The sequence below is a fragment of the Trichosurus vulpecula genome, chromosome 4 (genome assembly GCF_011100635.1).
Source record: "Trichosurus vulpecula isolate mTriVul1 chromosome 4, mTriVul1.pri, whole genome shotgun sequence".
Lineage (NCBI taxonomy): Eukaryota > Metazoa > Chordata > Mammalia > Diprotodontia > Phalangeridae > Trichosurus > Trichosurus vulpecula.
This window is the reverse complement of record NC_050576.1, coordinates 218,679,291-218,706,138: the sequence shown is the minus strand read 5'-3', so window position 1 is coordinate 218,706,138 and position 26,848 is coordinate 218,679,291. Positions and strand designations below refer to the sequence as shown.

Here is a 26,848-nt window from a genome sequence, read left to right as displayed (position 1 = left end):
ATTCATTATGTGGAAGAAGAGTTTTAAACTCAGTTCAAGAGAGAATCCAGAGAGGGGGAGGCGGTGGAAGGGTTCAGTTCATAAAAGAGAATGCTCTAGACTCCAAAAGGTTTAAAGGAAAAAGCCCAACCCAATAACCTTCCCCCCCCCACCCCTCCCTTTCTTCGTTTTCCCTACCCCCTCCTCCCAGAGTTCAGACCTTCCAGCCGCTAGTGGACTGCAGCCAACATCAAGGCCACACTGGCCGCATTCAGGTCCCTTCTGGCCTCAGGGTCCCCTGTTCCTTCCAAACCAAGGTCATATCCTATGCTAGGCCTTTCCAGGGTTGACCGCCATTCCCCACACTCCCACACCCCAACCAGGCATTCAGCTCCGTATTAACCCCTTCCCTCCCCCAGCCTGGGCACGAAGAACCAACCCATAGCCATGCTAGAGAGACAGAAGACCCCATAAGCAAATCCCCAGTCCTCTTTAGTCCCGCCGGGTTTCTTCTAGGGGCCACAGAAACCAAGAGTCAGATTGCTGCGTCGGCACAAAGTCTCACGCTCTAGTCCGGGATAGCAGGCTCCCAGGCCAGAGGAGGGGGTGGGGGAAGGCGGGCTGGTGGAGCGATTTCCCAGCGCTCTGCCTACTCCTCGCCTCTGGGGAGCATTTAACCCGTTCCTCCCCACGTCCAACTGGGTCCTGAGGTTGCCTGACGCCTGAGAGGATGGAGAAAATAGTGAGAAGATTTTGTTTTGTTTTGTTTCCCAAACTTGGGGCAGGAAAGGGTAGCAGCATTCTCTTGGGACGACCTTTTTCCAGTACGTCTTCCTTCATAGCAGGAAGCTGCCTGGCATTCGCCTCTACTGTGGTAGAAATCTCTGGGCTGGTAGTTTCCGGGGAGAGCGCCTGGCTCAGTCCCAGGGAAGGAAAGCGCTTCTACCGCTTCCTCTACAGGGTGGGCCAGCAGCCTCCGCTCTGGGGACGCTGGCTGCGGAGGGAGGTGGAAGTGGGGAACCGGGAAGAAGAGTTCCAAGTTTCCGGGTACAGTCAAACTGCAGGAATGAAAGGAAGACTCCTTCCCACTCCTGGGACCCTCGGCTCTTTCGGGCACCTAGTGGGGCTGGAGTGGAGGGAGGAAGAGGCAGGGAGGAAAACCCGGCTTTGCCAAGGGCAGGGGGATGCGGGGACAACTTGAAACAGCCTGGCAGGTGCGTGGGGTGGTGCTCATCAAAAAGGCTAGGTTCTAGGCCATGGAGCAATTTCCAAGATTTTCCACGCCCTTATCCAAATGAAATTTACTTCACTCCGCACCCATAACCCCTACCCTCAGCCACAAGTGGAGTTAGTTTCACGCAGGCCTCAACTGTTCCTTGGCAGGGGACTAGACACTGCCTTAGCCCTACCACAGCCACGCGAACCGACGCCCTTCCGCCCTAGTTTCTTAAGAAGCTGCGGGGAGGAGGGGGAAAGCAGAACAGGAGTGACGCCTCGGTGCAGAAATGCTGTAGACCCCGTGGAACAAACCCACTCAGACGGCCGGCGCTGTTGTAAAGCTTTATAAACCAGGGGCAGCGGTCGCATCAGCATACAGTCGGTTCCCTGACCAAGTGCTAGCACCCGGACTGGGGAACCGTGGGGTTGGGGCAGGGAAAGGGACGAGAGAGAGAGAGAGAGGCTAGACAGAGAGTACAGGAGCGCTGGAAAAGTACCCACAGCGAAACCTCGGTGATCCACTCTGCCCTAAGAGCAAACATCGAAATACACCGTCGACATCTCCATTTAATATTTACATTCAAGCAGGTAATAATTGGAAGCTTATAGTTTAGACATTTCTAGTAGCAGCAGTTTCTAGAGAGCTTGTTTAGCTTTTTAACAAACTTTTTTTTGCACATAGAAACAACACATCCATGTGTACAGTATCAAAAAATATATACCAAGGTTATTGGTATTGCAGTTCATGGAGGGGGGGCGGGGAGAGAAGAGGGAAGGGATGGAAATTAAATCAACCGAAATACTGAATGAAGGGAGAGAAAGGTAAACAGAAAATAATTTGTTTGATATAGAATATAAGGTGATCTAGAGGAAACTCCATAAATCTAGGTTTTTATATTTCAATATATAAATACCTACAAATAAATATATATATATTTATATATATATATATATCAGCCCGATGGGGTGGTCGGGGTTTTTGAGCTCAAACAATACATTTCAATAATAACACCACGTACAAAGGGGAGCAAAGTCAGCACTTGACAAGTTAGCACGGTTAAAATATAATACTATAACTCTGAGACCGCCGCACGGCTGTCATGTCAGTATCCGAGGTCCGGGTGGAAGCGGCTGGGAGCAGCTCCCGGGTTGGGGATGGGGGTTGGGGGAGGGAGCAGAGGGATAGCCCCTATAGGCACCGGGTGGAAGGAAGCTCGGGCTTCCCTCCACTCCCTCACACCCTTTCCCCCTGCAGTGCGGTGTGGTGCGGAAGAGGGATGAGAAGGGCGGGGGGAGGGGATATAAGTGCCTCCTGCCTGGATCGAGGAGATGAACGTTGAAGGACAGGGTCACTAGGGTTTATTGGGGTTCGCTGCCTGTAAGTGCAGAACCTCAATCTCCAGTGGTCAGAAAGATGGGGATTCAGGCTCCCAGTCCACGCAAGCCAAGCCCCTCAGCAGAGGCAGAGCGCCCCTTCCCGACAGCACCCCAGAGCTACACAGTCACGTACTCTTTGAAAGTGACAGTGAGGCAGTTCGCTGTTACATCGGTGATAATTATATTTCCAAAGAAAGGTTTGAATTCGGTAAGTGGCTCCTCCGGCTCGTCCCGCGCCTCAGCCGGAGGCTTTTCGGCCGGCGCCGCCGCTGCCACTGTCGCCTGCGCCTCAGGTTTCACCTGCAGAGGGCTGGGAGGCTCCCCAGTCCCGCAGCGCGACTTGACGCAGCGCAAGTCAATGGGCTCGTCCAGGTCCGAGTCCAGAAGGATGACCTCGGGCTGGGGAAGGGCAGAGGCAGCCGAGGCTGCGGTGGGAAGGTCAACTGGTCGCTCAGCTACCGGGCTGGCGCCCAGGCAGGTGGGAGTGCTGATGCTTCGGGCGGTGAGGCGTTTCTTGCAGGGCTCACGATCACCGTGGGAATCCGACAGGCAGCGCTTACGGGAGTTAGCGAGATTTAAGCCCATCGAGTGGTGGTGATGGTGATGGTGGTGATGGTGGTGATGGGAAGAAGGTGGGTGTGAGCCTCGGGTGGAGTCCCAGGCTAACAAATCGGGCTTGGTGGTGAGTTGCAGGGGTTGGTCTAGGAACGCCTCCTTAGCTGGGGAGGGCTTGCGGGAGCCAGAGTCCGGGATCTGGGCTTCCTCATCTTCCCCAATTTGGGAGTCCTCGTCCCGCCTTTTAGGGGGCAGATCAGGAGTTTTCTCATTGGCCCCGGTCATCTTTTTCAAAGTCCTATCTCCACTGGTATGCCGCTCCTCCCCAGCCTTCTTCTTGGTATGGCCGGGGGAGCGGCTCTCAGTCTCAACTCCCTCCCCTGATTTGATTTTCACTGCCTGCATGCCATTTTCCATGTATTTGCTCATGACAATAACTATGCGTCCATTCTTATTCTTATTTTTAACTATTTTCATCTTGCCCCCGATCCCATTGCCCGCGGGCATTCCAGCCTCCTTGGGCGGGGGAGTAACGCCATTGGACTGGCCCTTCTCCGAACCTTTGACACCAGCCCCTCCTCCACTGGCTAGGGGCTTCACTGTACCCAGATAACCCTTCGACACCTGGCTGTGTGCCCACTTGTCAGGTGGATGGCTCTTGGTCCCCAAGTCGGGGCAGGTGGGGTTGGGAGTCTCCTTGTGGCTAGGCTGGTATTGAAGGTCGTACATCTTGGGGTCTGGCTGGTAGGGGTGGTGTTTCTTGCTGTTGAGTTGATAGTAGTATTTGCCGCTCTTGCCGTGGGGCGGGGGCTTGCCCCCTTGCTCCTTTCCGTGTGGCTGGTACTGGTGGTGCTTTTTACTGTTGAGTTCATATTGGTGACTTTGGCTTTTCCCTTGGGAGCCCAGCTCCAGCTTGGAGCGGTTGTCTGCTGAGGAGTCTTGAAGGCCGGTCAGCACGTTGGAGCGTCGGGCAAAGGTGGGCACCTGTGGGACCAAATGTAAAGAAGGCTAAGTGAAAGGATTTAACGAAAACTATGGGGAAGGGTGACAGTGGCATGCAGGAAACAAAGAGACCTTTTCCTTTCACTAAAGATGGATGGGGAGTACAGTAGCTTCCCAGGAAAATGAAATCCGGCCTAGATCGAGAGGCTAAGTTTATATCCATGAACCTCGGGCAAAGGAAAGGGGACTAGGGACCGAGACATTCTAAAGCTCCAAGAGGTTCGTCCCGTCCAGGCTCTTCCCCAAAACTCCAGAGCTCGGGCATTGTTCCATTCAAATCCCCTAGGGATGATCCGGACTCGGAGAAAAGAAAGGGGAAAACAAGGAGGAAAATCCGAGATCTGTTTAAGCACCCCCAATATCTCAAGGGCAGTATAACTTATTGAGCTGGGGCAGAGGTAGGGGCATGCTAGGGAGGCCAAAAAAAATGCTCGTTAACCTCCGATTTTTTTTTTAGAGGCCGGGAAAGGGGAGGCGCAAAGCATTTAAATGAGGAGACTAGGTATTAAAGACTCTTACTGCTATCCTCCCCCCAGTTTCTCTCTCTCTCTCTCTCTCTCTCTCTGTGTGTGTGTGTGTGTGTGCGTGCGTGCGTGCGTGCGTGTGTCCCAGCTATGCTGTTATATTTACTTGAACAACCAGCGGTTTAGGCTTCGGCCCCCTCTTCCGATATCCCATCAATTGCTCTTGCCGTTCCCTGGGGAGGAAACAAAGAATAGTGCTATTAGCAAGAGGGTCTCCTCATTCCCCTTTGGCAGTGCCAAGCCATGGAGCCAATATTTCTTCTGGAGAAAGAAAGCTTAAATGAGCCAAAAAAGGGGGGGGCAGTATTAAAACCACTGGGCAAAAATTTGCAGGCTAGGGACCCCAGGCCCCGCTCTCTTGAGTCCCTTCCTCAAAATGGGCCTAAAGACAGTGGTTAAGATTGGATGTTTGAATATACATGTCCCTCCCCACCCCACCCCCCAGGTAAACAACATAATCCCGACACAAGCCAGTGTCCTGTTTCCCTTAAATGAACCTTCTTTTTAGCAAGAGCCTTCATTTGAGAAAAAGGGGAACGATCTGGAAGGGGGGGTAACTTGGGGCTCCTGGGCAGTGACCTACCATTCCAAACATCCCTAGCTTAGGCCCAGGACAAAATGAGATGGGGAGGGGCAGGGAGGGAAAAGACAGAGAATCCAATCAAGTCCAAATGAGGTATGTGTCGGATTCATCACTCTCCATCAGTAGTCCTGGATGCTAAATGACCTCATTAGGATTCAGATAGCGAGTGCTGCCAGCAGAAGGAAAGACTTTCCAAAAGGCCAGGCACTAAACAGGGGGAGGAGCTGCGCCCTTGTTTACACAAGGCAAATGAGCCAATTAGAGGCTGGAGGTGGAGGACCGACTAGAAGACTAGAGCCTAACCAGGTGAGGAGTCCCCTCCTTAAACTGTACCCCCCGCGCATCCTCTAAGCAGGTGGGAAAAAGTTAGAGGCCCGGAGGTTGGAAAAGCAGAGCCTCACTAGAGAGTATCTCAAGGCTGGCCTCAATTTTGAATTGGCAATAAGGTTTGCCGGCTGTGGTACATCTTCAGGTTGAGAAGGGGCCGGGTTGAAGGATGCTCGAAACACCTTTCCTCTAGGATGCAGTTTCCAATGTTCTCGGGAATTAAAGACCTTGTCTTTCTGTAGGAAAGTACAGGTCTCCAGAGACACATAGCCCCTCTCCCGTGAGAGTCTGGGTGCTAGGTCTACGAGCCAAGCATAAGGGCAGAGCAGGTTGGGGGCAGGAGCGTTGCTTCGAAGTTGCATGGCATTGCAACATCCCGAGTTTAACTCTTCGGGGACTCATTATGCAACATGGCATCAGCCAGTGACATGGTTACGGGGTTGTGAACTCCCCTGGGTGGGGGAACAAGCAGGGTAAGCACTAGGCGCCCCCCTGTGCCTGGATAAGCAACTTCCACATTAAACCCCTCCTAGAGGGCGGCCAAGGTTTACAGTTTTAGCGCCAAACGCACAACAGGAAATAATGCAAAATATGGGGGGGGGGGGGGAAGAAGGCAGAACCTTGTACAGTCGAGCTCGAAAGGCCCAGGGGCTGCTCCTCCTCTGACCTCCCTTCCCCCTCCAGTTCTCCCTGAAATAGACTACTAAAGCCACCAGCAGAGAATCCAGCTGCAGCAGCTGCAGCCTGACATGCATCTGCTCGGATGCAAGGTTCTGGGGAAAAGCCTCTTTCAGCATGAAATTCAGACCGCATTCCTTATCTCACCTTCCCTTCCACCTCCAAGACAACACAGTTCAGCCACAACTTTCCCTATCCCTGGAACCAAACTCATATTCTCAACAGCCCCCTTCCTCCTGCCACCCCCTCACAAGAGAGTCACAGTTGGGTGTATATACGTGAGGGAAAGTTGGGGGGGCCCGCTAACGGTAAAGCCTAAGTATGCCCCAAACTGTAGCAAGTGGAAGGGGTTGGGGACCTGTCCACTTCACGCCGGCTTCCAACAGGTTAAGTTTAGTTCCATGACGTCCTGGTGGTTGCACAATGCCAGCTCCCGAGGAGCTGCTCCGCAGGTTAAGGGTGCCAAGAGCCCGGTGACTGTAAGAAAGCGAATACCTAGGCTTCGGGGGTGGAGCTGGAGGGGTGGGGTTGTGAGGGGGCAGTGGGGGACCAGGCGTGGCTAAGAATCCTGGCAGTTGCAAAGGCACCCGCAAGGCTCTCTCCTCCCCCCTTCCAACTAACCCCCAAAATGTCAAACTCTCTTGTTTGCATCCCCCCCATGATGTAAGAGCCAAAAGACATTTGTAAAGGAGCAGAAAAACTTGAGGGCGTCCCCAAGATGAGAGGGGGGCATACTGTGCGATCGCACCCCCACCTATTCCCAAAGCAGCTTCTCCCGCTTTCCCTTTTCCATATACGGTCACTGCAGGCGGCCGCCGCGGCTTCGGGGATTCTCACCTGTTCTGGAAAGCGATCAGCAGTCTGGGATCCAGGATATTCTCCTCGGGTTCCCACGTGTTATATCTTGCAAAGGGAAAGGGGGGAGGGAGACACATCAGAAGAAATAATCCACCTCTGTGGCTGCCAGGAAGGGGAACGACAAATAAGGCCCCGCTTTATCTTAATGAAGCAAAAGCTGCTGGGGTGTGTGTGTGTGTGTGTGTGTGTGTGTGTGTGTGTGTGTGTAGAGGGGAGGTTTTGTAGGCATCAGAGTCAATGGCATTCTCCACCCTCCAACACCCCCTTCCCAAGCTCACGAGTTCTCTGCGAACCAAACTCTAGATGCACAAGCCCAGGGCAGGGCGAAGGGGGTGCGGGGGAGGGTGGGGAGAAAAATAAAACAGTTTATTTTGCAGAGTTATTAGCCAGGAATTTTGAGCATGTTACTGCGACATATTCTAAAACCACTTTGCTCCTATGAACACCGTGCAAACAGCAGAAATATAAAGTCACTGTCCCCCCCCACCCCGCTTCTCTCTGGGCGCCCCAAAGGGTTTCAGTCATCCCTTACTTGATCCTTAATTCTATATTAGCCAGCCGTCCCTTCGGATGCAGGGGAGTTCCGCTGTCATGGCCATTCAAATCCCAAATATTCGGCAACACAAAATATATGCGTGAATATGTGTGTGTGTGTGTGTGTGTGTGTGTGTGTGTGTGTGTGTGCCTGTGTGTGCGTCTGTCTCTATCCGGTGTCATCGCATTTCAAATTAAAAAAAAAAATCCGAACCAAAAGCGCCACAATGACAGTTGCCAACATTTTCTGCCTTTTTTCTCCCCTCCCTCCACCATCAGGAAGGAGGAGGCACACAATTGCATTTTCGTCGCTTTTTAATTTTTTTTTTTTTGGTTTTGCAATATGGAGCCGTTCGGTGGAGGGAAAGGGGAAAGAAGCCATTTTCTGCTGCACATCAGTCAGTGCCTGCTCGCTCCCTCCCTTCCTCCCTCCCTCCTCCGGCCTCCCCGGCTCGGCTCCACGTTTCTCTAGCCTTCTCCTAGCTCTTTTTAGTGCATAAATTAGTGATGGCATTTCCCGGAGAGCACAACACAGGGATCTAGGCTAGGGACTCTGCAGCTCCAGCTTCGCTAGTGCCTGCCACAGACCTCCCCACCCCCTCCCCCCTTTTGCCCCCTACTCCGCCTCCCGTTTATTTCCCCCCTCCCATTTCTGGTCCAGCAGTCCAAGACACCCGCTCTCTCCCCACCCCCGCCTCCCTCTCCCCAGGTCCACTACTTACTTGGGGGACCAGCCTCTCCATTTCACAAGATACTCCACTCTGCCCTGCGGGGGTGGAAGAGACAAGACTCAGCCCTAAGCAAACGGTTTGCACTGGATCTCTAGCTCTACCTCCGCGGCTTCCCGGATCCTTCAGCTTCCCCAACCCCCAACCCCCTTCTTGTCTCCTCTCAGTCTGTCTCCCTGTCTCCTCTTTCCCCTTCTCTCTTCTTCACGGTTGCCGTTCCCCTCCCTTGCAGCGGTTGCCTTACCTTTCGGATTCGCTTCTTCTCGATGCTTTCCACCGCGAAGACGTGCTCCCCAACAGCTGGCAGCTCCATGTTGGGGCCAGAGTGAGCCCAAGGCTCGAGGGGGTTGGCGAGGTTGCAGACACTGCTGGCTCCCCCGGGCGTCCTGCTGCACCACTGGCTGAGTGGCCGCCACTGCCACCGTTGCTTCTGCTCTTGCTCTGCTCCGCCAGGCTGACTCGCTCCCTGGACCTCTCACGGCTCCTGTCTCTAGCTCTCACAGACAACTGAGCCCCAGCCGATCCTGCACAAGCAACTCATGCAAATCCCGGACGTCAGTGGGGCGGGGCCTCCACAGGCCCAGCTTGTCGTCAAGAGGAGGGAAACAGAAGGGGATTGGTGCAGCCGGGCCTGCCAAGGCACTGGAACTGGGCGGGAGGAGGAGGAGGAGGGAAGAATGGGAGGGGGGAGGGGAAGAGGGACTGAGGAGTGAGCCAGCCAGCTAGCTACAGAGGGAGAGAGAGGGGGAGAGACAGAGAGAGGCATAGAGAGAGATGGAGGTTTGGGAAGAGGGATAGGGACCAGGAAGGAGAGGTGTATCGGGCAGAGAGGCTGTGCAAGGTTAAGAACGTAGGAAACTGGGTCTTCGTGAGCGGGGGAGGAGGGACAGGTCTTCCTTCTCCGCAGCCATTGGGCTCTTCTCTCTCTTCGGGTCCCTTTCTCGCTGTACACAACCGGGGGTCCTGTGCTGGGGGCCACAGAGTCAATCTTACAGCATTTCAAAATTGCACCGAATTGCATCATATGCAGTTAAAATCGCATAGGAAAAATTGCCTGCAGGGGGCGGAATCGATGCTAGGGCAGTCAGTGCGACCCCTTCCCTCCCTAGGTCCAGGTGGCCCTTCGAGTGCCGCGCCTTCGAAGCCTCCTCGGGATGAGGAGAGGAGAGGAAGAGGGGACAGGAAAAGGTGAAAGGGCAGCGAGAGAAAGAGGCAGGAAGAATCCCCTGCAAAAAGGTAAAGAAGTGAGAGAAATGACCAAAAAAGTAATAAGCCCAGAGGAACCGGAGAAGAAGCGCTCAAACCAGATTACCAGAGCCTGGCTCCTAATTTACTGATGGCGTTTCTTCCTGGCACGGTGAAATGCCTGAAAGTACAGACCCCAGCAGCCTCCGCGGCGAACCAGTGGGAAGAGAAGACAAGAAGGGACCGGGAGAGAGGGCGAGGAAAGAAAGCTAGGAAAACCGCGGGGGGAGTGTCGACTTATGGGAGGAACTGGCGCGACGCCGATGGACATAGGGAAGCCACAAGGAGAGAGGACTGGTCAAGGCAGAGAGAAAGAGAGAGGAGTCTGGGGATGAGACCCGAGGAGAGGGAGAAGAAAAGACAGCAGAGCTAGGAGCACATCCGCAGGAAGTGAAATGGACCACAAGGATGAAGAAGACAAACCTAGAAAACAGCAGAGGACAGAAGAAACAGACTAGCCCACTGGCTTCTCAGCTAGCCTTTTAATGCGCCCTAGAGCCCTTTTTACCAGCTACGTTCGGTGGCTTTCAGAGACCAAGGACGTGTGAAGTTTAGCACCTACGGTGGAGAGCCGGTGCTTTCTCCGGCTAGGGGCGCTGCTGCTCCCCCCTAGGTTGCTCCGAAATCCCTAATACTCCATAGCAGAGGTGCTGAGGGTGGGTTGAATAAGGGCCCCAGGGCAGGAGAGTGGATAAGAGGCTCCTGCCTGAGGGCATCTCCGGACCCCCGGAGGACTCAGGAGATGCGGAGTCCGGCAATATTTGGTATGAAATGGCCCACAGAGATAAGAAAAGGAAGGAGGTGAGGGTTGAAATTGTCCGAGTTTCCACCCTTCCCCGAAAGTTTCCGAAAGACACCGAGTTGGAGGACAGCATTGGAGCCTCGGAGAGCCAGGAAGGCGCCTAGGGGAGAGATTAAGGTAGTGAACCCCGAAAACCGCCAGGAGTTAGCATTATTAAATGAATCCACGAGAAGATTGAAGAATGTTGACTGCGTAATAACTGACTCCCTCCTTTACAACTTCTAGTAGTACTATTACTACTGCTACCGCCACGGACTGGTACTACCGCCTACCACGGCTGGTAAGACTGCGCAGTAGCAGCAGTCGAGGGAGTAAAGCGGCTTCTGCCACGACACTCTCCTAACAAATACAAAGTACAAATCTAGCTTTCCTGCAAACAACTTGCGCAGCCCAAGGAAGCAGCCCGTGCTCTGACCTCACAGGGCAACAGGGGAATCCTGGGTTCAAGGAGACTCGCTAATGATCGGATGGGGGAAGGAACCCCAGGGTCCTGACCTCCAGTCCCTGACACTCTCCAGTCAGAGCTTAAATAGAGGGAAAGGAAGAAATTGCACACGATCTTAAAATCTACATCTTTTAGGGAAGTTGTTGTTTTTAATACCCTTTTAGCTGGAAGAGACTTTTCTTTATGTTGTCTGAAGATACCTTTCTATTTTCATCCCTGGTTCTATTCAGTGACTTCTTTACAGAGTCAGGAACAAAGGGAGTGGGGCACAAGTGGAGGGATAGGGAAGATATGCTGTACCCCCAAAACAGACTAGGTCCTATTAGAGTCAATCCCCTGGGGTCGTGGTTTGAAAGGAAAAATACAACAGAGTAGTCTCCGGGTTTGTAGCTAGCTGTATACTCAATTGTCCTTCTCAGATGGGAAAGGGTGGGGGCTTCCCGAGCCTCTTCCAGCCTCCTAACTCTAAAATCCCCGGGAAAAGGGCACTCAGCCCTCTGCTACAAAGACTCTGGTTCACCTGGCAGCGAAGAAAGAAAGCCCGGCTCCAACTCCATCCCTCCTAGCCGCCAGGGGCGTTGGTCCATTATAGGACGCCAATTTCTCTTTCTCCGAGTCGGGGCCCTTTGCTTAAAGCTCCCTTAGCCGGGAAGTTGGGGAGGAGGAGGGGACAGATAGTATTCGAGGCCCTGGTGGTCCACGTGGCGCCAGATTCAAGGTTTGGCTCGCAGCTTTGCCCGACGGCCTGAAATCACCCAGATTTTGAGGAGGGGGGGTTGGGTGAGAGGGTAAAGAGTGAACAGAGACAAGAAAGGGACCCAGGCCGGCGTGTTTTCTCTTCCGGAGTCAGCTTTAGAGTCAAACTAAAGAGCAAGCAGATCTTCGGGGACTGTCCCAAACCCTCTCCAGGCCCCTACAACACCCCTAATGGCCCCAGTTAGGAGCACTTGGGAGGGTGATTTGTAAAGTGCTGGAAATATACAGGCGTCAAACAAACGCGGTGACTTGCTTCCCTCGATCTGTTATTTATTTATTTACTTTCAAAGCAAGGGGGTGGGAGAGAAAAAGTTAAAAAAAAAAAAGCTTGCAAACTTCCCACCACCCTTCTCCTGCCCATAAGAAGATAAAGGATAGTAGCACCCCAGACCCGGGCCAGGGGCCCAGGAGAAGTCTAAAGGCAGGGAGGAAAACAAATCAATCCGAAATGTGAACGGGGAGGAGGTCTATCCCAATGCCTTGTCACCCGCTTTTGAGTCTCTTTGCTTTTTTCATAGGGCAAAAACCGCGAATATTTCCTGTCTTCTCCGCCCAAACCCGCCTAGAGAGTCCTTAGTCCAGATTTCACCAAAACTGATCTCACCTAAAGACAGAACCCACACAGCAACAAAAGCCTGAAGGATCCAGCCCCTAGGATGTACAGACAGGAGAGTAGAGGGCCAGTCCTCTCCCGGGAGAAATCTACTCCTCAGCTATATCGGGAGGGGAGGGCAGTTCCCAAGGCTGCACACTGAAGAGCCCAGAAGAAGATTTGAGGGCTGTTTTTTTCTCCCTCTGGGCTAGAAATGCCCTCTTGTCTTTCATCTTCTCGGAGCTTCGAACAGCCCTCTCCGAAAACATATCTTGTGCCCCACTCCCGAATGGAGTTCGCCCTCCTCCCGCCCGGAACTGGTTGGAGCCTGTAAAAGAAAGGGACCTCCAAAGGAGCTATGCTACTCATCCCGGGCTGTTCCCCAGGTTCCGGCTGCTACCACCCAACCCTGTGGAAGTTTGGGGTCCCCTTAGCTAGTGACGGCTTGACAACCGATGAAGGGAAAATGCGTTACCCCTTCCCCACCCCCATCTCCAATTTCTTCCAACCCAATTAACCACACTCAAGCTTAAACCCCGGAAAATATTTACTCCCCTAAAAGCCCCTAATCCATAATTCCTCTTCTCTGAAGGGAAATTCCTTCCTGAAGTTGGAGACAGAAGTTCTCTCCACCCCATCTTAAGGTTTTCCCACTCAAGAGCCGCTACGCATTCTTTCAGTGGGTGAATACTTCTACAGGATGGTGATTTTCAGAACTAGATGGGACCAGTAAGTAGTCCCTTTATTAAGTGGTCGTGTTTTCATAGCTTCATTCTCCAAGGGAATTGAAGGTGAAATTTCTGAAAGATGAGGTTGAAGGGGAATTTACAGAGAATGACAAATCTTCCTCGGGATTTACTAGACCGTTCATTTCTGGACCAAGTGTCAGTCTGGAAACTCTCCTTCATTTATTGCGAGTATTATTACCGCTGTATTTTTAGCGGCGACTGAGGGGAATCCTTAGGGGGAAACGTGCTGGATTCTCCAGGGAAAAGTTGCAAAGGAGGAATGCAGTAGTTTTCTTTTCCACCCCTTCCTTTTTGACTTTCAGACTTCAGCAACTTTCAGGAGCTCTCTAACTCGCCCCCTACCTCAGTGGGGGGGGTGGGTGGGTGGGGAATAGAGAGGGAACCAGTTCTTTATGGTCATTCTCTCTCTCTCTCTCTCTCTCTCTCCCTCTCTCTCTCTCCCTATCTCTCCCTTTCTCTCTCCCTCCCCCCCCCCCCCCACCCCTTCAGTGGAAATGCTTAGCTCCGGATGACCCGGATCTCACAGCTTCCCGGCGAATCAGTTTACTGGATCCCTCAAGCCTTTCAGTCGCGGACTAGAGAACCGGTATGGATGCCCCGGCAGCAGACTGAAGCAGGGGAACTGGAGCGAAGAGCGCAGCCAAGCCAGCAACACCCGGCAAATAGATGGGAAGCCCCTGCGCTCGAATTAGTCAAGGTGGAGATCCATCCCTGTCCCTGGCCCCGGCCACGCAAGTGCGAGTCCTTTTCCACTCGTTGGAACTCTGGGATATGCATCGTACTCATCCTCTCTTCCTCCGCCCTTACATACACGCACGCACACTTGAATGCAGAAGATCGTGGGGCACAAAGAGGGGAAGTGAAGGATTAAAAAGCATTTAAAATATAGCCCCCACTTCTCAAAAGTCAAGGCAACCAATCTCGCCCCCCAACAGTAAGAAATCGGAGAAAGTGGAGACCTCCTCATGGGACCCCTGACCAACCCAGCAGACATTTATCCCCGCTTCGGATCCACTTTTTAAATAACAAATGTCGAACCTTCAACCTTGGGCTGCCCTCCGCTGGGGTGCGTTCTCTAACGTTTGGTTTATTTTGTTTATGTATGTTTTTAGGTCTGGCCCCGGAGTATTTCTCCTTCCATTGACTTTCATAATTCACACCCTCCGCTGGCTCTCAGGGCCCTCTCTCCGAGCTGGGCTTCTCCCAGTCATGCCCTGAAACCCATCAGTGCCCACCACACGAGCGGCAGGTCCTCCCCCCCTCCCCGCCACTTCCCATCCCCCTCTCCTTCCGAGAGCTGCAGCTGAAAAGCTGCACGAGAAATGACAACCAACCCCCCTTCCCCGAAGATGCTTAAGGTGTCTTCCATCCCAAACGGAGCCACACCCTGTACCCCCACCCCTACACACATCGTGCCCTTCTATAGCCCTCAAAGCCGCCTTTCCCTAGTATCTGGGGCCAGCCAGGCCCCGCAGGAGTGCAAAGGGTTAAGCGCGTGTGCTGGGAAGGGTATTTAGCTATGCAAATCGGTCAGCTCCTGAGACCTGTGTGTATATGCATGTGTGTGTGTGTGTGTGTGTGTGTGTATGCGTGTTTGCGTGTGTATGTGTGTGTGTGTGTGTGTGTGTGTGTGTGTGTGTGTGTGTGTATGTGTGTGTAAGCGCGCGCGCGCCCCCGGCGGCGGCGTGTGCAGCGGCTGCTGAGCCAAGCCAAGACTAGCTGCCCTGGGCCCAGCAGCCCTTTTCCTCGTTCCCACCCCCTTCCTTCCTCGGGCCCAGGCTTCCTTACAGCGAGAGGAGCTGGGCTTGGCAGATCGGAAGGGGCGAGGAGGCCGCCTCCGGTGTAGCTCGTGCCGAGAGAGGGTGGGGAATGGGGGAGAGGGGGAGTGGGGAGCCTCTGGGAGGCGAGGGTTAGTTTTTCCGGAGCAGCTGCAACACCAGCCTGGCTGCCTTATCGTTACTCTAACAAACGATCGATGCTCAGTTTAGGGGCACGAAGTCTTGGGGGGCTGGGCTGACGCGAACCGTCTTGGCCCCAGGAAAAAGGATTTATAACAGTCCAGTTGAATCGTCTGCAAGTGGGAGGGAAGAATGGGGGGTGGGGAAGAGGGGAAGGGCGATGGGCGTGGGGAGGATGAATCCTTAGCAAAACAGAGTAAGATCTGTCTTAGGCCTCCGAAACTAGAGGAATAAACGTGCAAAGGAAAGTGACGGACCCGGGAATAGGTAGCAAATTTTTCTGATTTAAATTGGTCCACCTTTCTCCACACTTTCAGCTCTTTGTAGTCCGCCCCAGGCAATGGTGACCTGGTCCTTACCAACAGGGCTCAAGCCCTTCTCGAACCCAACAAATACAAAATAATTTATGGGTGCCTGACCTCCCCACCCAGCTCATTGCATAGCTTAAAAGAATTTTCGTTTAGCTTGCCTGCCCTTTTAAGGTCCTTAAAAAGCCTCTATTCTCCTCCGAGAGCAATGGGCACAGGTAATACCTACAAAGTACCTTCAGGCTCTAGCCCTATTACTTTTCTTTCAGGATTCTTATTTCAACCTCTCTCTCTCCCTCTCCCCCTTCTTCCTCCCTCCCCCCCCCCCCCCCGCCCCATCTGTGGACCAAGCGAGGGGGAGGGAGCCTGCACTAGCGAAGCCCTCCCCTAGGGGGCAGACTACTACTGAAGGACTCTCCAAGAGTTAAACAGATCAATGAAGTCAGAGACCTGTGTGATTCCATTTCTGGGTTGTCCAGCAGTCTCTGGAGCAGAAAGAAGGGTTTGGGGTTGTTGTTGGTATTTCATTCCTGCTGCTGCCCACAGGTATGGGCAAAGAAAACAACTTTCCCTCTGTGCCTGGCAACTTCACCCAAGCTAGCTCTAACACTGGGAACTGAGAAAAAACTGGTTTTCAAAAACCAGAACCAATCATCTCACAGGAGATTTTTAACCTTATGAGCCTCATCCTCTTATTTAGCCCCATAAGAATGACAAGAAATATAACCTACTGGCTAAGGTCATTAATTCTTAAAATGGGCACATATTTGGCATTTTAGATGAAGGTTATGTGTAAAGTATACACATAGCTTTTTTCTTTAATAAAAAAAATAGAAAAGCTCAGAGTAAGATAACCACAGAGTCCCTTCTACTATCAAAGAGCCAATAAAAAACAAACTGATATTACAATTTAGATTTCCATCGAGTGCTGAGAGGAGAGTTAATGTAAGAATTAGTGTCCAGTATGGAGAATGGCAGAAATGAACCATGGCCTGGGAAAATTTTCCCTAATCAAAGGAAAAAAAGTTGGATTTTCCCTGAAATTCATTACTGTCGTATCTTATTAAAACCTGTTTTGACATTTCACTGTGACAGAAACTTCCCAAGCCTAGCTAACAGAGAGGAAAGAGAAATGCATTCATGTTTGCAATAAAATCCTCGCACACCCAAGAATCTAGGGGTATGTCATACCAAAGGAAACAACTTGTAATGCTTCATTAACTCAGGCAACCTGTAAAAGGGAACCCAATAAATTGGCAGCTTCAGACACCAGGGAACCTTGAAAAGGGGTAGCAGATAAGTTGGAATTTGTCTTCAGATGATTTACAATTAGTGGCTGAAGTTCCAGAGAAAGTTCAGGTTTTTTTTCCCTGCTTGGGTTCTCATGGAGACCAAATAATGGGTTCCATGGAGCTAATTGTGTGGGAGAGCGACTGAAGGAAGGAGAAGGTTGAAGAAGCAAGAGGGATCATTTATAAAGGTGGTAAATAGCCATAACTAATCATTCTTGGTTCTGAAACAGATTCCAAGAATTATACTTCTGGGCAGTGATGGAGAGTGGGAAACATTAACTTAGTCTGAAGTACAGTTCCCAGGTTGGATTGAATTCCTAGTCTTCGGAACCAAACCCCACTGGTTATAGAGACACATTCTAGAGTGTATCCCGGACCACTTCACCTGCATAAACAGCAATAGAAACTCCCAAATATCTTCTTGACATTTCTCCCTATTTCAATTCAATTCAGTTTCACAAGCATGTATAAAGTGCCTACCATTGACAAAGCACTACACTAGGTACTGGGGCTACAAAGACCGAGAGAGAGAGAGAGAGAGAGAGAGAGTGAGAGAGAGAAGAGGAAAAAAGAGAAGAAAATTAGTCTCTACCTTTATAAGAAGCTAACAGTCTACTGGGGTATACAACAGGCACACAGATAAGGGAGAGGGGGAGAGGGAGAGAGGGTGAAGGAGAGAAAGAGAGAGAGAGAGAGAGAGAGAGAGAGAAGAGGAAAAAAGAGAAGAAAATTAGTCTCTACCTTTATAAGAAGCTAACAGTCTACTGGGGTATACAACAGGCACACAGATAAGGGAGAGGGGGAGAGGGAGAGAGGGTGAAGGAGAGAAAGAGGGAGAGGGAGAGAGGGTGAAGGAGAGAAAGAGAGAGAGAGAGAGAGAGAGAGAGAAGAGGAAAAAAGAGAAGAAAATTAGTCTCTACCTTTATAAGAAGCTAACAGTCTACTGGGGTATACAACAGGCACACAGATAAGGGAGAGGGGGAGAGGGAGAGAGGGTGAAGGAGAGAAAGAGAGAGAGAGAGAGAGCACGCTAACTAGGGGATCATGAACTCAGAGAGGAGGTGGCACCTGAAATGCTTTGAGGTGAAGGAGTGAATTCCAGTTATGGGAGACCACTTGTAACAGGCATTTCAGCAGGAGATGGAATGTCATGTATGGAGCAGCTAGCAGGCCAGTTTCAAGATTCTCTCTCTCTCTCTCTCTCTCTCTCTCTCTCTCTCTCTCTCTCTCTCTCTCTCTCTCTCTCTCTCTCTCCTTATCCCCCTCCCTCCCCTGCCCCTTCTATTTTGAATAGTTTAGAGCTGATTTAACACTATAGATTTCTCCCGAATGTTCAGCTGGTCCGTGTCGTGAGGGTGATTGCCCGAGATTTGACAGTAATGATTATAATAGTAGTGATTTTGTATTCTTTGACTCACTCTGATACCAGAGGTTCACAGGCAAATCTATCTCCTATTTTGCTTGAAAACAGAGCCTTCTTTGATTCCTCCCGGCAAATGGCTGGATCTCATGGAAAGTGTTCCAAATAGAACAGGCCCTTCATTTCTTCAATTGTTTTACTTGCATATATTCTCTCTCTCTCTCTCTCTCTCTCTCTCTCTCTCTCTCTCTCTCACTCTCACCTGAGGGCCGTGAAATATTACTTCAGATGCAAGCACAAGAGATAAATGGTTTTAAGAATTTTTTTAATGTCTACAGCTGTTATGTACACTGAGATAGGGTATCAGAGGCTCAATCACTCCCACACACTGCTGGTGTTGCTTTTTCATCTCTACCTTGGTAACTCACCAGCAGAGATATTCAGATTTTAATAAGCCTGACTTCTGCCCTCTTTCCCAAAATAGACCCTAACAGACAGATGGACACTGATGCATTTCCTGCAGGTGTTATGGTATTGAACCAAGTACAGCTTAGTCTCCAATGATTTCCTACCTTTTCTTCTCTCTGACCCAGATAACTATCCTTCCTTCCTTCCTTCCTTTCCTTCCTTCCTTCCTTTCCTTCCTTCCTTCCTTCCTTCCTTCCTTCCTTCCTTCCTTCCTTCCTTCCTTCCTTCCTTCCTTCCTTCCTTCTTTCCTTTCTCCCTCCCTCCCTCCTTTCTTTCCTTCCTCCCTCCCTCCCTTTCTTCCTTTTTCCCCTCTTTTTCTTTCTTCCTCCCTTCCTTTTCCTTAAGGTACTCTATAAATGCTAGCTTTTCTTATTCTTTCTATCTTCTTTGCTAGATTATGGAAGATGTTTACACATGTCCTGCATTTAAAAATACCTAAACTAGTACAGGGTAAACACATCTTCGAGGGAGAGTGCCTCATTTCTGGTGCGATTCAGACTCTCTGGAATGGAAGCCCTATATTTATAGCTTTCTAGCTGCCGTCCAAATGCATCTTGTGGACCTGCTGCATATCAGCTACTAAGCAGCATTGATTATACATGCAATCATTTTTCATGTCACTCGTTAGGCAGCCTGATTATTAGCAATGCAAACCAGCAATTCTTTCTTAAACTTGAATCTTCTAATCCCATAAAAAAGACACTGAGCTCAGAGAATTGTGTGTTTAGTTGTTCTGCCTTTTCTGCAGAGGACAGCTGGTGCTGGAGGCTGAGCCACACCTGCTAGTCCATTAGGTCAAAGGTGTAATGTATAGACAAACATTTGATTGCTAGGCCTCTGTCCACCCGCAGTTGATGAGAGCTTCAGCAGCCTAGGTGAAGTGAAACAGGAGACAAGAGTCTCCTAGCGTGTATCCCATTGCCTGTGGACATAGTGGGTCTGGTTGGGCTGGGAGGCATCACCACACCGTTATCCTTCACTGTTGCTTTACCAGACTGACTTTGAGGAACCTCATGGGAATCTTGACCTGTTTACAGAGCAAGGGCTCACGTTACCTTTCCTAGGTTGAAATGCTGTATTGTTGGGGCAGAATCAGAAAGGATGAGGTGTTTCTTTAAAAAAATACACACACACAATAATAATAGGATGCCATGAGGTAAGCTGCACACACAATAGAGCTGTGCTCCAGGTTTCCAAGGTGAATCTGTCAATACAGTATTGAACCAGCAACTCTGGCTTGCAATAATTGTTTCTTTCGAAACACAACTGGCCTCCAGTTCCTCACAGTCTGAGCCCAAGGCAAATGCATATGGGATCAGCAGCCTGAGTTAGAGTATCCATTGAAAACAGAGCAGAGAGTCAAAGGAGCAGCATATACAATGGAGTCACCGTCCCTTTTAGAGTTCCCACTTTAGAAAACAGCTTCCACAAATTCTGAGGCTTCTGTCTTCTTATAACTCCACCTCCCCTGCCCTGTACCCCCCCACCTCCCCCACCACACACACACACACACACACACACACACACACACACACACACACACACACACACACGGCTTGTTCAGCCTGAACCACACAAAGGAGAATTACAGGTCAATGGAATTTTCAGAACTGCCATCAGATACTAGACATATAAAGAATTCCTCTTGAAGGATTTCCTTGATAGTTACTGTAATTACTCTTGAGTGATTTGGTGCTGTGAGTCTTTTCTTGGGTGGAGAAATTGAGGCTGAGCAGGTTAGTCCAGTCAAGGATAAATCTGATAATTTGATGTCAGAGAAGTTTCTACTTCCTTCTATGCTTCTAATATAGTGCTTCCTAACCTGGAGTCCATGAACCCCAAAGAGATCTGTGAATAGATTTCACATAAACTTGGATGGGAAAAACATCTACATGTTTATTTTCTCTAACTTCTAACTGAAGTTTAACATTTCCTTCAATTCTTCATAAACATTGTTTCTTAAGACACCTTTGACATCTGCTTTATTACAGATACACCCTAGTTCCTGGTGACCTTAAGACAGATTTGTTTATCTGCATGAAAATAGATAACTCTCCTGAGTCTCATGCAGTACCACACTGTCAGTCGGTCTGCAGCTTTCACCAAACTTGCCCACCTTCACCAAAAATATCTCACCTTCCTCCTAACAACTACATTCCCTTCATTCTTTCTCTGTCCATAGTGCCAGGCCCATGACAAATTGAACTACTACAGGCTTGATTTATACAATGGGTACACACCTAAAAACTGGGACAGATAATTTTAGGAATTCTTTAGCTTTATTACTGAATAATATTATGAATTCAATTCAGAAAATATTTAATATGTACATAGGTATTTGCATGTTGTCTCCTGTGTTAGAATGTGAGCTGCTTAAGGACCAGGATCCTTTTAATTTCGTTTGTTTGTCCATTCATTCATTCATTTGTATCCCTAGGCTTAGAACGGTTCCTGGTATTTAGTCAATGTTTGTTGACTAACTGACTTCCCTGTGCTGCATGCTGGAGCAGGAGTTTAGAAAGAGGAGGCAAAAATAAATAATGTTGAGCTCAAAGCCCAAAATCTAGTAGACAAGTTACACAAATAAGTAACACACAAATTAGAAAGAGTTCTTAGCAAAGGAACAAAGAAAACACAGAGAAAAAAAGGTCACTTTCAATTGGGGATCAGAGAAAGTTTTGTAGAGGAGATGGCATTTTTAAACTTTAACCTTTTGTTTTTACATCATAGTCCTTTTCTGATGTACCTTTCCCTGTAACATAAAAAAAAGTTAAGCAACCAACCAATCTACACAACTGTGTGTGTTTTGGAAGGCAGATGCCCATGTAGGTTATGCATGCTGTAATAACTTTGAAGGACATTTCATTCTCTTTTTTCTGCTGGGTTTTGTTGGTAATGTTGATTTCGTGAATTAGTTTTATATCCTGCTACATACATGAAGTATTAATTTTTTAAATAATTTTTAGTTAAACCTCTAGGGTTCTCTTAAGTAAATCACCCTATCATTTACAAAAGAGATCATTTTGTTTCTTGTCCATGATTATTCCCTTAACTTCTTTTTCTTGTTTTATTGCTAGAGCTAGCATTTCTAGAACAATGTTAAAAAATAGTGCTGACGATGGACATCTTTACCCCTCATTTTATTGGAAAGGCCCTAAGTTTCACCATTACAAGTGATGCTAGATTTTAGTTTTAGATGGTGTTTGTTATAGTAAGGAAATGTCCCTTTATTCCTATTCTTTCTAAGCCCTTTAACATAAATTTGGTGGTATCTTTTGTCAAAAGTCTTTTCCATACCTGTTGGTATAATTATGTTGTTTTTACTGTTTTTGTTATTAATATTACATTTTTAGCATTCCTAATAATGGCCCAACTATATACCTGGCATGAATCCAACTTGATCATAGTAGATAGTCTTTTTGTATGTTGCTGTATGCTCTCTCTAATTTTTTACTCAATATTTTTGCATTGATATTCATTAGAGATACTGGTCTATAGTTTTCTTTCTCTGGACTTGGGTTTCACAGAAGTTTAGGTTTGTGAAATATCTCTATTTTTACAGAAAAAAAGTTGTATAAAATTGTTCTTAATTTTTCTTTGAATATTTTGTAAAATTCATTTGTAAATGAATTCATTTGTAAACACATATAGTCACAAGTTTTTTATTTAGCAATTCCTTTATGGTATATTCAGTTTCTTTTCCTGAGATCAAGTTGTTTAAATACTCTTTTTTGCTCCAATAATCTGGGTATTATTTTATTGCCAATATTAATCTATTTCATATAAGTTAATTTTCATAGCATATAATTGAGTTGAATAGTTTCTAATAATTTTCTTTTTCCTCTTTGTTTATTGCATGTTCTTTTTCCCCATTTTTATATTGGTAATTTGCCTTTCCTCTTTTTTAAAGAATCAAATTAACTAATAACTTGTCTGTTTTATCAGTACCCTCCCAAAAAACCCTTTTAGTTTTATAATCTCAATGATTTTTTTGTTTTTGATTTTTTTTAATTTTTGGAATTTCTATTTTTTGATCTGATTTCTTTCATTCTTTTTGATTGGTTTCTTTCTTTCTGCTTAGTGGTATGTCTAATTCATTGATTTGTTCTTTATTTTGTAGAGGAAAGTCTTTACATAAATTTTTAAAAATTTTCCCTCTGATTGCATCCCCAGAGTTTTGTAGTGCTATAATTTTCTTTGACAAAGTTATCTATTGTTTCCATGATTTGATCTTAGACCCACTAATTCTTTAGGACTAAATTCCTCCTCCTCCTTCTCCTCCTCCTCCTCTTCCTCCTCCTCCTTCTTCTTCTCCTCCTTCTTCTCCTCCTCCTCCTTCTCCTCCTCCTCTTCCTCCTCCTCCTCCTTCTTCTCCATATTTTGACTTTGTTCTAATATTTCATGTTTTCTCAGGGAGCCATTTAGGTTTATTTGCTCCATTCTATTTATTTCAGGAAGTCTACTATTTTCCTATGGTTTTTCACATTTGGTTCGAGTTACTTATTCTCCTTTCATTGTTTTTCCTCCTGTATTTGTGAGCAAACTTTTTTCCTTCTTCTCTGAAACTCTGCTTACAGTTGTTTTAGGATATTTTCTCTTCTGAGTTTATCTCTTGAGTTTCTCCTATTCCATAATATTTCTTCATTGTATCCGATATCTTATGTTTACTTATGCTTTCAATTCTCAGATTAAGATTTTTGTGTTCTAACCAGTCCCTTTATGTACTCTGGGATGGATTAGGTGGGCCTTATTTGGTCCTATCCCCTTTGCATTCTTTATGCCATTTTTATTGCTGGTATTAGCAACTTCTCTCTCCCTCAATCCTGGCTTCCATCCTTGTCTTCTGCTGGTTCCAGCCTTGTTTGGTCTCTTTTGCTGTTTCTTTATGTAATCCACAATCAGGAATCTGTTCTATCTCCTGCTATAGCCTCTCCTATTTGACAGTTCTCCCTGGTTCAGAGATGGGTTCTCTCAATAAGGTACCTAACCTTAATTTATAGTGACCAGTAAATTTTCTATATTTCCATTAGGTCTTACATGGTTTGGGACAAAGATAGTAAGACTGGGAGGCGAGGGAGAAGCAAGTTTATTGTCTCTGCTGGTTTTTTAATATGTAGAACAGGAGAAAATTGTCCATGAAACCATATCTCTATTATGTAGAACTTGATTTTCTTTTAAAGTATATAATAAGTTCAACATGTTACTTAAAAAGTAGTCTTGCCTCTCTACAATTCCTTCTGGCCTTCCATTTGTTCTCTTCCTCATTTAGCAGAGAACCCTGTCCCTATCCCCTTTTCTCCCTTCTACCTGAGCCTTGAGGCCACATGTGGCCCTCTAGTTCCTCAAGTGTGGCCCTTTGAATCCAAATGTCACAGAACAAATCCTTTTATTAAGATCTAGTTATTAGACTGACTTCCACTCAAATGGACAAGTCTCACCACACCAAATTTTGAGTGCATGGGTAGCCTTTTTCTGGAAGGCTTTCAGTATGGTAGCTGGTATCCACAGCATAACCATTCCTCTTTCTATACTCACCTAGCCCTAATCTACTACCTACTAGTGTTCTCATTTCCATGGTGCCCTTTTCCTTGGGTTAGGTAGCTTCCTTGTTGCCCTGGAAACTCATTTTTGCTGCATGCTGGGCTTTGAGGAAAATGTTACCGCACCCAAATGGAGTGACTTGAAGGAAAACTGTCCCTGGTGTAATGAAAGTGAAAAACAGCTCTTGGAGATCTTGGGGTCTTCCCGTAACCAAAATAAGTCCCATCCAGATCCATCCTACCTTATATTTTCTCTCAGTGGCAACCTCCTGCTATCCCCAGGCTCTCTGTCTTCCCCTCAGAATCTTCTAGACTGAGGTCAGAGGCCTTCCCCCAAAGTTTTAGCCTTTCTTCCCTTTCCTTTCTCCCTCTTTTGTGCTGTCCCTGAGCATCAGAATTCTTGCTTGTGCTCTAACTGCTGGCAAATGTAGAAGAAGATGGGATCCAGAGTACAAGGAGCAGGTTTTGTGTTGGAAAAGAGAAGGGCAGCTCTTCCTCAGAGATTGGAGTAAAGAGGGAGATGGATGAATGAAGATGTAAACAGAAGGTAGAAATGAGAGAGTTCACAATAGATTGCTGCAATTTTCTCATTAAGGTTCAATTCTAGGCCTTTTCTTTATTATCTTTATTATCTAGGCAATTCTCCTACCTGAGTTCTTTTTTTTTTTTAGCACAGACAAGACACTTTACCCATTCACCCCTTCCTTTCTGCCCCACTGTGCTTCATTCCTGCTAAAATAGCTCTGTCCATGGTCCCATTGGAATGTTTTTGTCCCCTATCCCAAGCTGCTCTATGAGAACTCAGGCCTCCTAGGTACCAACAACTCTGGAGCTTTGGCATCCGTACAGATGTGGCAATAATAGGCAGTTCACTTGGAGTTAGGTCCCTATCCTTCAGATGGGTGTCTATGACAGGAAGCAGGGGGAATTATTCAACAGACAGTTAAAATGCCTAAAATACAAAATGTTTAAAAACACATACACACATACATACACTTGTTGGTTAAAATTTTTTTTCATAGAGATAGGGAACGAACTTGTGATCTCATTGATATAAAGGACTCTCAGAAGGAAACTTCTGCCAATACAAGTAAGTATCTTCTCTGCAATTTACAGACTTAGAGAGCTGCCTGAAGTACTGAGCCAATATGCGTCCAAGTTGAGACAAGAATCCAGGTCTTCCTGGCTTTAAGGCCTGCTCTTTTTCCGGTATACCAACTTTTGTTGATGTTTTTCAATTTTTAAACCACAGACATTTTCCAATATCTATCTTACACTCTATTACACATAGTAATTTTGTCACAGAGTAAAACAGTCAGTAAATAAACATCTGTTAAGCGTCCACTATGTGCCAAGCACTGCACTAAATGCTAGCGATGCAAAGAAAGGCAAAAGACAATCCCTGCTTTCAAAAAGTTCACAGTCTAATATGAGAGATATGTAAACAACTATGTACAAACAAGATATATAGAGTTAATTGGTGATAATCAACAGAGAATTAATGAGGACTGAGAAAGGCCTCCTACAGAAGGTAGATTTTAGCTGGAATTTGAAGGCAGTCGGGGAAGCCAAAAGGTGGAGATGAGAAGGAGAGAATTCCAGGCATGGGGGACTGTGGAGGTCAGTGAAAATACCCAGAGTCAGAAGATGAAGTGTCCTAAGTGTGGAACAGCAAGGAGGCTGGTATCACTGGAAGGACTAGTACGGGGGAGTGGGACAGAAGATGTAAGAAGACTTGAAAAATAGAGGGGAAGGATAAAGAGCTTTGAATGGTAAAGAGAGCATTTTCTATTTGATTCTGGAGGTGATAGAGTGTTACTGAAGTCTATTGGGGGTGACACAGTTGGACTTGTACATTAGGAAGATCACTTTGACAGCTAATTAGAGGGTGGCCTAGAGTGGAGAGAGACTTGTGGGAGGGAGACCAACTAAGGCTGTTACAAGAGTCCAGGCACGAGGCGATAAGGGCCTACACCAGGAAAGTTAAGCAAAGCTATTTGATGTATCAGTGTCCTCTTGTAGAGTATGTAACATTCATCACCTGTAAGCCCCTACTTCTCTTCTAAGAGGAGAGTGCTTTATTGTCTGTCCTCTGGAACCAACATTTGTCATTACCTTTCGTTGGGGCTCAGTTGCCTCAGTATCCCCATTTACATTATTGTAGTCATTAAATATATTGTCCTTCTGTTTGTACTTCTCCTTGCACTAGTTCTTACAAATTTTCTTATGCAAAAAAACCCCACGCTTTTCCAAATTAAATCTAATATCTGATTCTGAGATATTGAAATGTGCTCATCTTGGCCCATTTCCTCCTTCACTATGAATTCTACATTTCTCCCTCGTACAAGTGGTATATCAATATAATACAGACCCACATACGTGGAGAGCTATAACTGGAGTGGGGTAGTAAGGGTATTGCCCCAAGGTGCTGACGTGGAACTGTGTGCACCCCCCTTTCATGGTCCTCTAACTCAATGACTCTTTCTACATTGCCACCCCACCCCCTAAGTCTCAGAGAGGTATGTTTCTTTCTCCATCCCTCTTCACCATTGCCACAAAACCCCAGGAGGTTGCATCATAGGGGTACAGGCTATATTCTCTGGAGCAACTGAATTCCCCTGCACCTGACTAGCACAACTGTTTCTGACTGCTGCCCATCTTCCAACTGAATTTGTCCTGTATGCCAGAATTGCTTATTGACATATCTGCATATGTATCTAGAAACCCTACACATGGTAGTAAATAGCCCCATTAATGAGTACCCAATCCCACATATATATGCACATATAATCTACATACATATTAATAGGCTTCAATGAGAGCTATGATTCAATGGAGCTATGATCTCAGTGGATTTTCTCACCAACACTACAGGTTCCAACTCATTCATGCCTTCTCATCCCATGTGATTCCCATCCACATTCCCCTAAAAATCTACCTCCCAATATGAATGAGTCCTGCCTTTATGCC

General features: G+C 47.6%; 1 protein-coding gene across 1 annotated transcript; it reads right to left on the bottom strand.

The window, feature by feature from the left end:
- Window positions 1-1,746: 1,746 nt before the first annotated feature.
- On the bottom strand, window positions 1,747-8,878 carry CBX4 (chromobox 4). Its single transcript, XM_036757833.1, has 5 exons — window positions 8,608-8,878; window positions 8,358-8,401; window positions 7,081-7,146; window positions 4,762-4,828; window positions 1,747-4,113 (listed from the first exon to the last, which is right to left on the bottom strand). Exons 1-5 carry the CDS (start codon window positions 8,674-8,676, stop codon window positions 2,692-2,694), a joined length of 1,668 nt encoding a protein of 555 aa, XP_036613728.1. The 5' UTR covers window positions 8,677-8,878; the 3' UTR covers window positions 1,747-2,691.
- Window positions 8,879-26,848: the final 17,970 nt, after the last annotated feature.